This window comes from Centroberyx affinis, unplaced genomic scaffold (genome assembly GCF_046629955.1).
Source record: "Centroberyx affinis isolate AG114_WGS23_722 - 3 ecotype Tasmania unplaced genomic scaffold, CSIRO-AGI_Caff_v1 ptg001882l_1, whole genome shotgun sequence".
Lineage (NCBI taxonomy): Eukaryota > Metazoa > Chordata > Actinopteri > Beryciformes > Berycidae > Centroberyx > Centroberyx affinis.
Window position 1 is genome coordinate 466,868 of NW_027280254.1, and position 14,968 is coordinate 481,835.

The window sequence follows — 14,968 nt, forward strand, 5'->3', positions numbered from 1 at the left end:
GCGTGACGCTGCAGTGGGGCTGGCCCGACTCTGCCTGCATTCATAAACGGATATGATAAACCAGCGTTGAATGTACCGTAGCAGCAACAACAGTCAGGTCGGACCATGGCGGAAGAAGACGACGCGAGAATTCGGATTTTACAGAGCCTGCGGGGGAAAATATGTAAGTTTGAACACCCAGCCGATGTTATCCGTTTCTCACAGAGGAGAGATGTCGGGAAAACAAACGAGCGGCGAGGGGAAAGCCGGAGGGGCGCGGTGTGTTATCAACAGTCGACACGGGGGAGACAGCCAGTTCATCTGGTCGGTCGGCTGCTGGTTAACGTTAAGTTAGCCTAGCATGCTAGCAGCAGCTACTAGCTTGTTGTGAATGATTCATTCATTGGGCGCTCCACGGCCACCCAACAAACTGCCCTCACAAGCTGGGTGATTTAGCCATTGTCTTTATTTAAAATAAAAAGTTGTGAACGTTTTTAGAACTTGCCGTTCTGTGTGGGCTTCAGCTTTCCGATAAGCTAGGCAGCTAACGTTAAGTTAACGTTAGTGGCAAAGGAGGCTAGCTACTACCAACCAGTCAGGTCCACTGTGGCTAACGCGTTTACCATGGCTTTTGCAAGCCAAGTTATGTGCTAGCCCCACTCACATATATCACAGGCAGCGATGTTAGTCGAGGGTAACCCAACCTTTTTATTTGCGGGATAGAGTTTACTCACCTTTTTTGGGCTGACATAAATCTTCATTATGTAAATTCCTAGTAGTCATCGTAAATTGTACCAAGCTGATAATGTTAAAACATAACGTTAAGAAGACATTATCTTAAAAATAAAAATAATTATTATTATTAGTCGTCTATACTGTTGTTTGCCTTGTTATGATGACCAACTGGAGGTCATAGTTTGCTCACCTTTTATTTATTGTTTGTTTGGGAGGGGGTGGATGGAGTGACCAAGTGGTTAAAGAGACAGTCCTTCAGCTGGATGACCAGGGTTCAAGCCCTGTGTCTCCAGACATGTGTAGCTCACCCTGTGTGTGAAGGCAAAAGAGAATTTACTACAATAATCAATAAAGTGTCAGATTATTTACCACTGCATCACTGGTAGCATAGCTATCTGATGCCTCAAAAACAGTTCATGTTAGTCAAGTTTTCCTATGTTACTGTTACTATACCCATTTTATTAGAGTCTGAATTGGAAGTATAGGCTTTTACCCAAATAGCTTGCAAGCCAGATTTGTCATCTTCATGCATGGGCTGGTCGATTGGCGCACCTGCCAGGAGGTTGTGCCTGTTTGAATGTGTAATTCTTGTTTTTGGCAGATTACTCAGATTCAAGATGTCTAAGGCCAGCGTCCACTCCTGCACCATCAAGACCATGATGGTGTCTCAGTTAATTGATTAAATGGCTAGGTTTAAATATCCCCCAGTGGCTTTGCTTTGTGTTAATGGGAGAGTACAATTCTATGGTCGTGTTCAACTCCCAGCAGGGAGCTGTTCTGAACAAATTGATACCAAGGAGGGCTTTTTATTTTATAATTTCCTATGAAAAGAAAGCCCTTTTCTTCTTTTGCTTCAAAACCATACTTTTGTGGTTAATGCCAATATGCAGTTAGGCAACTAGGTTATGGCCTAGCTATATTTTTTTAGTAAGTGTAGCCCATGTCATGACTAGGTATAAGTATGTGGCTAATTTGTATCTGTACACTCTGTCTAAGGAGAATATAGGCTAGCAGCAAGGCTAAAAGTATGCATAGGCACAGAGTAATAGGAAGACAAATGTCAGTTTCACTACTATGAATTAATGAGAAAACCGTAAGCAGAACAAAATAGAGGAAGTATCATGGCATGTAACTCACTTTGCTGTCTTACGAAACTTCATTCTTCCTCGTTCACACTTTGTTATTTTTCCCTTAGCCTACATCTTTGGAGGCATCAATGGAGTTGGCATTCTGTGAAGATGTGTTCTATTCTAATAAGCAATTCTGACATAGCCATTATATTTTGATTTGCTTATGCCTTGATATACGCCATAATCAGGATAATTGAGGTGAGGCCTTATAGGTAAAGGGCAAACAGACTAAGCGGTCCTCAGCGAAGACAGCCATTGTTGCAGCACGCTGTCTGACCTTTGGCTTATGGTTTTCACAGGTGATATGTTTCTGTTTTAGTGAAAATGACATAGAAGAGATGGAGTTATTCAAGTGTATGTGTTTGTGTTTATGTGCATGTGGGTTCTACTCCCACCAGGTCAACCTAGTCCAAGCTTTAGCAACTCGGCTGTTTTAAGTCTCTGGCCATTTCTAGGATTAGCCAGGGGCCATTATTAATAGCATGTTAACGAGCTGATCCAAGTGCTGGCTTTTCTCAGTTTCTCCCCTGGGCTTAGATTACCTATTCAAACCTACAGGACCAATATAGTCTACTGCCCATGCCCCTGTAATCTGTCAGTCTAAATCTGACTCATCGTGAAGATGTTGATAGAGTGCAATGTTTGAATGATTGCCATTTAGCTGTGCTGACATTTCAGGTCTAACCACTTATCTGGCTTTGATTTTTGTGCATTTTTTTGTGTATGTGTTATACACAATAACATAAAACCATTGCCTGTTATCTAGGCCTGCCTTCATGCAAGTGGTGAGTGTGTTACAAAGGTGTTTGTCATTTGTGAATCAGCGCTGTACTGTCGCCATTGGTTATACTGAGGAAGTTGATGTTTCATGTTTTCAACCACATATGAGCCTCAAGTCTACTTCAGCTACATCCGCTCTGCAACTTGCCCTGGCAACTGGCAAGACTCAGTCTATTGCAAGCCTTAAATGCAACATGAGGATGTTGAATATGAAAGCATATCTCAGAAGTGTAGCATAGAGAACTGCAATCACATGCACTGATTGATTAAGCTCAGCCTGTATTGAATCAGCCTCAATACAACTAACCCATGCCAGAGTCAGTCTCACTCTTATAAATGGCCATGTTTTTTCTATTATGATTTAGCTTAGCAGTCGGCCCTTCCTAATCAAAACTCATGCATATCATAGCTGTTCAAATTAGTGAGATGCAAGGACTGCCAATAGGCCTAATTCTTGCAGGGAATTACCAGGGTAAAGCTTATTCAAAATCTGAAACTTACATGCACGTGTTTTCAGAAACTTTTGAAGGTCTAATTGTCAGTTGAAATGCCTTTTTAGTTAACTTGTCAGTTGACCCGCTTATAGTATTTAATTTGTAGCTGTAGAACGTGAAGTGACAGGAAATGGCAAAATTTTACCGAATAGCCTGAGTGGGGATTGAAACCTGTGCCATAACTGTGCACCGGGGCTGGCCAAGTCATTAGCTCCTGTCCTCAGCTACACATCATGTGAATGTTACATTTTCAAACACTGTACAATATAAATTGTAGTGGATGTGTTTTGTGGTGACTGCATGGTAGGGAGGGTATGATACATTGTCAAAAGTGAATCTATGCATGGGGAAACACTGCTGAAATTATGAGGCCAGTTTTGATTGCAATGAAGCTCTTGTCTTGGTCCTGCAGGTGAAGCTAAGAACCTGGGTCCAGTCTCAGGGCCAAATCGCCAACGGGATCTCTGTACCTTTTGCACCATCAGTCTTGATCAAGAGGAGGTGTTCCGCACCAAGGTGTTTGACAAAAGCCTCAGGTGAGCAGGTTACCCCGAAAACTTTTCATATCCATGCAGTAAATTTCAAGGTGGAGTCCAGTTCCAAACCCCATCTCATTACCAGCTCATTTCCAGTTCTACAGGGAGTTGCAGTTCCACAACAGTTATAGGTGTTTATTATGTTTATTACAGTTTATTACAGTACAGGGTCAACTTTTAAGCATTAGCTTTATATTAAAGTTCACAAATACTAGTTAGACAACACATAGTTTGATTATAGGCTATAAATGAGATGCTAGCATATTCTGGCTATTCCAGTCTTCATCAGGGCACATGAAAATAAATATGCATAAAAGGAAAAATAGCACATTTCATAACATGATAAAAGCACTGCAGAAAAATTGACAGTGATGTAAATCAGTGAGGGAATGCAGGAAATGAACAAAAAACGATAATTATGCTACAATGGTCTTTTTTTTTTTTTTTTTTAATCTAGCCTGTATCTACTAGGGTTGGGGCATTGTGCAACTGCCATGATTGCTGACATGAACATTGAGGTGATATTATATGATATACAGCATCCGGTTTCAACAGGAGCTTATTATTATTATTATTATTATTATTATTATTCATATATTGATTGTTTTTTCTAAATCATACTTTTATTTTAGTAATTCAAGCCAAAACAAAGCATTGAAACCAAAAATCTAATGAACCAAAAACTGTTGTGAGAATGGAGAGTCAATTACACCAAAGTCTGGGACATTATGGAGTTTAGATAATCGCTGCCTACCCATTTTAAATACAAGTTCTTGATCACATGTTCACTGGAACTGTAAAAATATGATTCAGAGTTGGATGTGTGTGGGGGGTATCAGGCGAGTTGGGCAACATCAAAAACATGCAGACTAAAATGAGCTATTTTCCAAATGGCTGCGTGTTCATAAGACGTTCACAGATAGGTGTGGGAGATGGGCATCTGGGAACTTAATGTTTCTACCTCCAGTCTCGCACAGCTCACTGTAAACATGGGCCTGCCTTCTCTAGGTATTTCACAACAGCTTTTTTCTCTCCTGATTTCAAACCCGTTCAAAGGGCTTTTACAGTGTCTGAGGAAGTGTGTCCTCCCACGCTCTCCCCTGTCTTTCTGTGTCACTCTCAACTTCACTACCTCAATCTCTGTTTACACACGTCTTAATAATCACTCAAATATGGCCTGGTGTGTGTTTTTTATGTGTTGGTGCTTGACTCTCGTATTATATGGTATCCTATTCCTAATGGTTTTAAGACACAAAGGCTGAGCGGAAACTCTAATTGCAGCTGATCCCTCGGATAAAGCAGGCATGTTCAAACAGTTGCGGTGAAGTGGTTCTACCTAGCACCGTCACATTATTGGGAAGCTAGGATGACAGCAGAAAGGAAGGGAGTATAGTGGGTGTATGTTTGAGTGTATACAGAGAGTGTGGAGGCTACAAGTACATAATTCCATGTGCTGATGAGCATTTACTGGAGGATGCGTGGGTGTACGCATAGCACTGGATGTGTTGCCCAAACCCTTTCTGCGGAAGTGTTGGGCGAGATATTTCACCATCCAAGATGCAGTATAAGTTGTATAGAGGGAAGCGTCACTGTAGGGATTAAAGAGCTATAGGGCCAAGTTCTCACACTACTAGCAGACTAGAACATTTATACAAGTATGACTGTGTGTTATACAGGCTATTGTCCAGGTCCTGTATTCACAAAAATTCTCAGAAAATGGAAACATCACGCATCATTGGTCAGGGCACATGGCCTTATAAACTCTAGTAATGCTTGAGAGGCAAACCTGTCTCTGAATAGTCCTTTAGCTTCAAAACCATACTACCATACTCCTGTCAACAGGAGTAAAACAGGCCTGTGTAGGTACCCAGTGAGTGTCTGCTCAGTGGTTTACATGCCTACAACAATCCATTCATTTGAGACTTATTCCAAATGAACTGACCTCCTAAATACATCAACCCGACTAAAGCAGCTCAACTGAAACTTGATTTGAAACTGATTTGAAACTTAAATGATTACAATTTTATTTGGAACATCCAGTACGACAATCTGAGTGGTATTCAGCCTGTTTGGGACAGGTGCTCCATCTGCAGCCAGCATGTACATGGAACTAGTGCTTAACCTACAATCGGCTGTGTCAGGGCAAGCTGTCCAGCTCTTGGTCCCATCTCGGGTCGTGAGGTAGTTACTTTGGCAGAGCTGAGTGGCACAGATGCTCCTGCCCTCTGTCTCTCTGCCAGCTCCTACAGGGCAGCCAGTCTCATGCTGAACAGAAGAGACCTAACCTCTTCGCTGCTAGGCTATATTTAGCACCTGTTGTTTAATGATTGTTGATAGAAGGAAGCTTCTGTCTTCAAATACAGACCTGGTTCAAGACCTGCTAGGTTGACCCAATGTTGGTTGTGTTTAAAATTTGATGTTGCCAATTTAATGGAGGCTTGACTCTTTCTCAGTAGATAGTTATGCCTTGGTGTACTTTGTTTGGAGCGTTTAGAGAAAAATTGACATCAGTTTTACAAGGCAAGAGTTTGCTCCAAACCCGTTAGCCGTTAGCTGTTTAGTTTGCCCTCTCTTTTGTATCACTTTCTAGATATTGTTCAGGTTTTAGTTGTCCTGGCCCCCATTTCATAGGGAAATGTTTATGCACGATCAGATAGTATAATGAGGAAAGTGACAGGAGAGGTGGGGGAGTGAAGGGATAATAAAGGCTGTGACACAGATTTAAACCTAGATTGCAACATTGCAAGACCATTCTGCCTAACCCACTGAGTCAGGAGGGCACCCCGTGTTGTCCACCTTCTGCTCAGTTATACGGTTTATTTTCTCCGTAAATGAATACGATCTGTTTTTAAGATTCTTATGTTATTGATGTTATTCTGTTTAGGCACAAATGCAAATGCAACACCAAGGTTAAAGATATACTGTATATGTATTTTTTTTATGCCTCCGCGCCGGCGACAGCTGTGGCCGGAGGGATTATGTTTTCGGGTTGTCCATCCGTACGTCCATACATCCGTCCCATTCTCGTGAACGCGATATCTCAGGAACGCCTTGAGGGAATTTCTTCAAATTTGGCACAAACGTCCAATTGGACTCAAGGATGAACTGATTAGAATTTGGTGGTCAAAGGTCAAGGTCACTGTGATCTCACAAAATACGTTTTTGGCCATAACTCAAGAATTCATATGCTAATTATGACAAAATTTCACACAAATGTCTAATAGGATAAAATGACTAAGTGATGACATTTTATATCCAAAAGTTCAAAGGTCAACTTCACTATGACATCATAATGTTTTGCTTACCACTGTAGCTGAGAAAACGATCTTGGGTCATTCTACAAAAACGGTGGAAGTGCTGTCACTTACTTTTGCAGACACCAAAATCCTTTAAGTTGAGCTAATAATCACATTAATTATATATGTTCAATAAATAAAGACTGTCCTTGCAATGATAAAACAAAGTTTATTGGCAGAGGCATACAACCGCAAAGCGGTTATTTCTAGTTTTATTCAATATCATTACTATTCTATATTTGATATATGTTATTTTATACTTATTCCAGTACCATTAATGTAACATTGTTTCATTTAATTACAAGATGTAACAAGATGTCCAACATAATTGCACAGGATCTTGCATACATTGCAAGGTGGACAGCGAGGATGTAGTTGAGAGTATGGAAATATGTACATAAAGAGACAATAACTGTGTTTGCAACACGTTACAACACCCAATACAATAGCCAATCCATTACTAACATTACTTGACCATTTTAGCCGCGACCAGCAGCTAGTATAAGTCACTCTGTCAGAGGGTCAATCAGTAGGGTCAGTCTGTTAGTCCTAAAAAAAAAAAAAAACACAGCATGTATAGCCACAGTATATAGAGATGCCAGAGGAAAAGGTTACACCCCACACCAAAATTAATCTTCTAGTTTGATAACATTGATTGATGTTGCACACAATCAACAATAGGCCTAAATAACTGATCATTGATTAGGCCTTTTCATGAACATCTTATTAGTGAGTATGTGCTTGTTTTATAAAAAAAAAAAAAAAAAGATGTAGTCTTGATTAATAGTTTAAACCTCTGCCTTAATTTGCAGCCCTTTCTATGGAGAGGACTTCTACTTTGAGATCCCACGGCCATTTCAGTGTTTATCCTTCTATGTTTACGCCAAGAGCGTTTTCCAAAGGGAGCTGTCTGTTGGTAAGTCATTGATAGACACACACACACTCACACACACACACACACACACACACACACACACACATAATTTCTCCCCTGAATGGTTGAGTTGAAGGTGTGTGTGTGTGTGTGTGTGTGTCTTTTCAGGCAAGGTGTCCATCCGGAAGGAGGACCTGTGTAAATACAGTGGGAAGGAGCATTGGTTCAGCCTTCAGCCAGTAGATCCAAACTCAGAAGTCCAGGTGGGTTCCAGGAAAGACACTTTATGTGATGTATCACGCAATGGGAGTTCATCCAAATATCTCTTAACTCAGTGTTCTGTGTTTTTTTTTTGTTTTTTTTTGTTTTGTTCAATATTTAAATGTTGTGCATTTTGGCATTTTGATATATTGTTTTTGAAATATTGGAGTCAGAGGTGGTAAGGAAGTAATAACAGAAGCAGTAGTGTTTACATTCTCTGAAATGCATGTTCTGGGATATTTCTCACCACAAATTCTGTGACATCTGGTAATCTTTATAATTCGGAGATGAAGTGTCCTACAAATTAACATATTTGCCAACCTCTTCAGCTAGTATATCTTCGATCTTCTCCATTGTCTTCACTATCGGTGGGCACAGGTAGGAGGAAATATGAAGCGGGCCCATCACAGTTCTTGTGGTGTTGCATTGCCCTACACGCAGTTGCATCTTTGGAGAGGTGTAAGCTATGGTTGCAGCCTCTGCAGACTATGCCGGCACTGCAAAGACCTAAGGTGTAGCTACAGCAACACTTTAATGCAGAAGTATCAATTGGCCTTAATGGCTTTAGTTTTTTCTCCTCCTCTCACTGTTTTTGCATGGTTGCAACAGCAGTGCCGATGATGCCCCTGGGGTCAGGATGCTGACCCCTTTGTCCTTTGCTGTGCTTCTTTGTCCAGGATGTCTCACTTCTTCTTGTCAGGCAAGTAAGAAGTTGAGCCACCGTGCCCTTTCCTGGGTGATCATGGTGCTCAGGACTCTGCAGGCACTGGTCAATGAAGACAGATTTTATCTCACAGCTCAGCCTCTGGAGTAGCTGTCACCTGCTTTCCTAACTCTGTTTGGTATGCCAGGAGTAGAGAGGAGGCATTTAGGGCCCTTACTGTTGTTGCAATGGACCTGTAGGCTTTCTCCATCAAGGAGGACTGCAGGTGGTTTTCCCTTGAAGGTACGATAGGCCCACAGCAAGTCATGGACAACCTCTGGTTGGGGTGCAAGTGAGTGGCTACTCATGGCTTGACCGTGGGCATGTGGTAGATTCCCTTCTTCATGTCCATGTAGTTGAATGCAGACTCTCCCTGCACAGGGTTTGCAGCAGAGAGTGGTTTGGTTTCTCCCAGCAGCATATAATCTCTTCTAAGTATTCAAGGAAGAATGGTAGGAGTTGTCTGGCTACTCCCTTAGGCATGGCTACTTTTCCTTCATAGTGTGTGGTGGGGGCTTCTGCCTGCACTGTAAGCCAAAGGATGCCAAGCTTGTCTGCAACCCATCTACAGATCCTCTAGATCTGCACTGGCAGGGGTGGCGCACCCTTAGCATCGATCTTTTCTGGTCTCAATAAAACTGGCTGGGAGACACAGCCTGAGGATGGAAATGGGAGACTGTCATTGCCATCTTCCTCAGATCTTCAGTTTCTGGAGTCATTATTATCTCCTGCTAATGGGTCTGGTTGATTTAGACGTGAGGTTACCGCCCATCTCCTCTAGAGATGTTCCGATACCATTTTTTCCTTCCCGATACCGATTCTGATACCTGAACTTGCGTATCAGCCGATACCGAGTACTGATCCAATACCAGTGCGTTAAAAAAAAAATACATTATTATTATTTTTTAACAGCTGTATACTACTAACCCTGTATGGATGTGATATGATTGCTATCATTGTTGTATGGCCTGGCTCAGGTTAAACCCTTTGTAAAATATGAACAAATACATACAGAGAATGAATGCCATAGAACTTTATTATCTAGTTTGACAGTCAGTCATAACTGAAAAAGAACATAAATAAATAAATCTAGGAATAAATAACAATTTATTCAAAAAACTGTTAAAGTGCAGCCACAATTTAGTAAAATAAAAGACATTTCAAATTTTAACTAGTACAGTAACAGTATGAATTTAGTATGTAAGTATAGATTTCTGGGAAAACAGACGTTTTATCCGGGTGAAACTACTTTAAAGTAAAAAAAAATTTCGGGGCTAATAAATTACGTGATATCGGATCGGTGCATAGACTCACGTACTTGCCAATACCTGATCCAGCATTTTAGGCTGTATCGGAGGCATTTCCGATACTGGTATCGGTATCGGAACAACTCTAATCTCCTCTGGTAGGAACAATTTTAGCGGGTTGCCAGTGTCAAGCTGGTTGTCCCAGCTACTACCTGGTGCTCCCGGGTCGGTATATTCCATGGAGTCCGTAACCTCCCCTACCATGGGGTCATGCTTGGACAGGCTAGCCTGGTGAGGTAGTCTGTGACAGAGGCTTTAAAGGGTAAACTGCAAACAGCGATCACATGAGTCGGGAGAGGCTGATGCTGCCTGGGCATGTTGCAGCCCAACGCAGGCTCTGCACACTGCATGGGTATCCTTTGCTGAGATTTTACACCTTTGATGGGTGTTGTCTCTTAAGTTTTGCCGTTGGAGTGAGCCTGACCAAAGCTAGATTGGTTGCTGGCTAAGGTAGTAAGCTTGCTGCTGTAGCTGTGGCTAATGAGTACTGTTTGGCGACAGGCTAATAAACAGACTAATTAAAATTACAGCTAGCAGCCAGGTAGTGTGGGGGCTAGCTTGTTGTGATAACTGGGGGTGATGACTGCTGTTTGGTGATGGTCTTGTTAGAAGCCAGCAAGTTGTATGGTGGCAGCTAACGGTTGGCTTGTGTCTCTCAGAAATTAGTCTCTATGGTGAAGAGAATGGGAGTATATAATGTAATGTATAATGATGATATAATATGATATTATATTATCATATATTAATTAATTATTATATTAATTATATTATGATATAAATAGATAATTCTATCAGGAATGGAGTTCTGTTCTACCAACCATTGGGAACTCATGTGGGCCGTCTGATTTCAACAGCATAATTCTTTTTAGATGAGATAGTTAGTGGTCTGGTGTGGTGGATGAAGCTACAGCACACTACCACTTCTGAGCTGCTGTAGCTAACATGTTGACTCTAGCTGCCATTGGCCCACGCCAGACTATTCTGGGCATGTGTTGCTACACTGATTCACTCACAAGTAGACACTTTCAACTCAAAAGTTACATCAGTGTGTGTGTGATGGAGGTGTTATTGCAGTGCCTCTCTGGTTTGGTTTGTGGCCAAACGGGGACTGGGTGCATGATCGTTCCATGAATTGTGTTCACTCGATGGATGTCCTAGTCAACTTGCTGAGAATAACAAAATTGCAATGACAGGAATCGGTTATTGAGACAAGATCAATAGACAAAATAGTGGGCTGTGGCGAAGAATCATATGTGTTGACAAATTTGACCATCTTCATTGCCCAGGAATTAAGATAGCTAGGCCTACAAGCTAAAACGCATGGAAATGTGAGTGTCAATCTGCTGATGATATTAGCCCATTTTAATCCTGACTTGGTAGTTGTCATTTTATTAGCTAAAAGCATATCTTGTATCAGAAAGAACTGCCTGCTATTTCAGCTCAACTCATACTGCTGAATTGCAGAGGGAGAGTCCAAGTGTGTGGGCGTTTTTGTTTAGGGTTTTTTTTTCTCTCTCTCTCTCTCTCGCTCTCTCTCTGTCGCTCTCTCTTTGACACTTCCGAAGGCGAGGCAGGCAGCCTTTACCACATCCGACCCCATAAAGACTTTTGAATGTTCACAAACATGACAGCTGCTGTGGCTCACACTATGGTACCTCCATTAACCTGAACCACCAAAAAGCATGAGCTAGAGCTGGGCCAGGATTTTATCCATCTAAAACAACCAGACCCAGAAAATTTGATCGTATAAGAGAAATTGGAACTTGAGTCAAAAGAAGTGCAATGAAATCATTTTTTCTATTCTATTCTTTTTCTATTTCTGTAGTACAATATCTACAGTGAAATAAATAAAATGATGTTGGGTGACAAAGTGGATTGAAGGAATGGCATTTGTCACCAGGACATATTATAGTCTACACTACCCCCACCACCACATTAAGTATCCCAGGTCTTTTAATGTTTAACATTGTTATTTTGTTAGATTTTCCCATCACTTAGTTTCTGGTTAATTTGCAGTACAGAAAGACAAAACATGGTTTCATTTAGTTACCATTGATAGCCCTATTCGTTAGGAAGATTTATTAGTTTAAATATTACAATTAATCATTCTTATTTCTTTCTTTGGTTCTCTGACATCCCACTCACCAACTGCCTGAACTCTGTTTAAGGGCTTTTAAATAGAATGTCTTGTTTAAGTTATTGTGTATTTATGTTCTGGTGAGAGGATGTACTTACTTGTAGTGTTCTGTTGTAATAATGTAACGACAACTTGTTAGAAGATCAATTCTGAAATTAATGGTATGAGACAGTTTGATCTCCATAATAGCATTTTTGTTGGTGGTGGTTTGGAAATCATTAAAATATGTTGTGGGAAATTATAATCAAGCTAAACTCTTCTTCAGTAAAGAATAAGTGTTTGTCCCTGCTGGTTGGGTATAGGAGGTTGATGAGTTGCTGTATTATTACAGTTGCTTGTATAGCAAGCAATTGTCCATGCTTTGGAATAATTACCATATGGATTGGACTGATATATTTTTGAACCTTATTAAAAGGGTTATGGTGAGATAAGAGTGTGTGTATACACACTGTAAACAGACTTGGGATTCTATATGTGAGCAAAATTTAAGATTCTGCCTTTATCATTGCAAATAGTTGAAATCCTACATGATGTCTACTTTCTTTTTCTTTTTCTTTTCTTTCTATTTATTCTAAATTCCTGATGTGCTCCACGGTTCCCTCGCCAGCTTCCCACCGGCAAACACTGCCTGTTTGTGAGGACGTGCGTCCACCGGGATATGCACCCTGGTCTCCGCAGTGGTGGACTAGCATTTTTTTAACTTTTGACTTTCTACTTGTAACTTGACTTGATATATCACATCCCATAAATGGACTTGCAACTTGACATGTAACTTTTAACTTGAAACCTGATGTGAGACTGAGACCTCATGACTTGAGTGATTGGCGACTTCATCCCACCTTTAGGAATCTGCTTGAAATCCTTGGTGTTTCTCCACTCTTACCTTTCACTACCCACTCTCCTCCTGTCTGACAGGGTAAGGTTCACCTTGAGATGCGGTTGAATGAACTGATCACAGAGAACGGCACCATGTGTCAGCAGCTACTAGTCCGGTGAGTACCTAACTTCCTCCTATTGCCAGCCAACTAGGGAAGTCTCATTCTAATTTGGGATTGGTCGCAGCATTTCAATCAGTCAGTTCCAGACTTCTTTCTTGGTGCTGTAAAGTAGCGGCGTGTGGAGAATGATGCTGCTATTTCTATATGTATTTGTTCAACCAACCACATTATATGCATTTGTATTTGTGCTCGGATAAAGCAAAGTGGGCAGGGCTTAAACTGGAAGTGAGTGTGGTTTAGACTGAAATGTTAAAAATCCTGCAAATTCTTTTTGCACGACCTGCCCAACCATCCCAGACCCTCACTGGGGGACACTGAACATTTATGGTCTGGGAAAAAAATGTTGCAAATAAAATGCCATATATTTTTGGGGGGTTTATAGTTTTTCCTATCAACCTTTTTAAAAAACAAAAACAAAAATAACTTTACCTTTTTATTTAATCGGCAAAAAAAATCCAAAGCTTCCCTGGGAGGAATAGCCTTTTACTTTGGCAAGTGTGTCCCTACTCAAGTTTCTCTAAGTTGTATTTTGTGAAGACGGGTGGTGTGGAGTGATGGGGAGACACAACATCCTGCTGTACTGAACAGACTCAGGACAGAGAGTCCTCATCCACTCTGAGTCAAACAGACTAGGAGGAGCAGACCTGCCGGGACAAGAAAAAGCAAAAAATTATTCAAAATAATTATACTGTTCTCGTAGCAAACAAAAAGCGCACAAACAACCAACTTTGTCTTTCTCTCTTTCTATTACATCTCTGTGTGTCGCAGGCGGTAACAACAACACCAGCAGAACCTGGAACATGCAAAACCCCGCACCTTCTGTTAAGAGTTTAACTGAGAAAAGCCAGTCGAGTTATGCTTGAATATATTTTCTCCACCATCATAGGCATACTATTAAAACATCCAAATCATATTGGAAAAAACACATTATTCGTGCTTTGACAGTATGGTTCTCTGATTTGGGAACATCCCTGTTATAAAGGTCTACAGAGGTAATCTATATTAAGAAATGAACCAGTAAGGGATTCATTAAGAAAGGATTGTCAAAAAGGAATCAGCATTGATAAAACCATCAGTTCCCAACCTTAGCTCCCATTGGGTTCACTGGGTTGTTTTTATTATGTCACACAGGATTACTACCTCTATTGCCTCCACTTTCAACATGTCCCCCGAGTGTGCAGTTGTATGCCACTTGTCCCTGTATGTGTGCGCTAAGTGGAGCTTTCCCACTGGCTATGTGTGTGTGTGTGTGTATCAGGTTTAACTCTACTTTTCAAATCAAAACGTCAAATACAATGACATGGGAGGATGGTCCGCTCAAAAGAAAACGCTTACTTTAGGATTAGAGATTAAAATTGGGTTGGACATGTACAGTATGCATGCGTGTTAGACCTCATGCTGTTTGTGTCAGTCAGTGTGTGTTGTTTTTGCACCTCCATTCATACATGGAGAGCAGGAGGAAGTGATGGCATCTCGGCAGGAAGCCTGCGCTCCTTACACTGCAACCGCTGTGGTTTTCTACTGCCGTCATTCACTGTGTCACTCAGATTGTCAGCTAAAACTGTAACTTGCTTACTGTCTGTATCCCCTTTACATGCACACATGATGCACACAGCAGGCTTCTCCTACATCAGCCTGCCCAGACAGGGCAGCAAAATTAAAATCAAAGGGATCCATCCTGTAAATTGCACAATTTTGGTGCTTGTACTTGCATGCCATTTTGAAAACAAATCCTGTT

General features: G+C 41.1%; 1 protein-coding gene across 1 annotated transcript in view; it reads left to right on the top strand.

Annotated features, from left to right (window-relative positions):
• The first annotated feature begins 40 nt into the window (after positions 1-40).
• rasa2 (RAS p21 protein activator 2) overlaps positions 41-14,968 on the top strand; it is a 36,604-nt gene continuing 21,676 nt past the window's right edge. Inside the window, exons 1-5 of the mRNA XM_071530109.1 lie at positions 41-163; positions 3,531-3,654; positions 7,763-7,866; positions 7,993-8,087; positions 13,148-13,224. Of these exons, the coding sequence (XP_071386210.1) occupies positions 106-163; positions 3,531-3,654; positions 7,763-7,866; positions 7,993-8,087; positions 13,148-13,224 (458 nt within the window). The 5' untranslated portion in view covers positions 41-105. The remainder of the gene's footprint in view (positions 164-3,530; positions 3,655-7,762; positions 7,867-7,992; positions 8,088-13,147; positions 13,225-14,968) is intronic.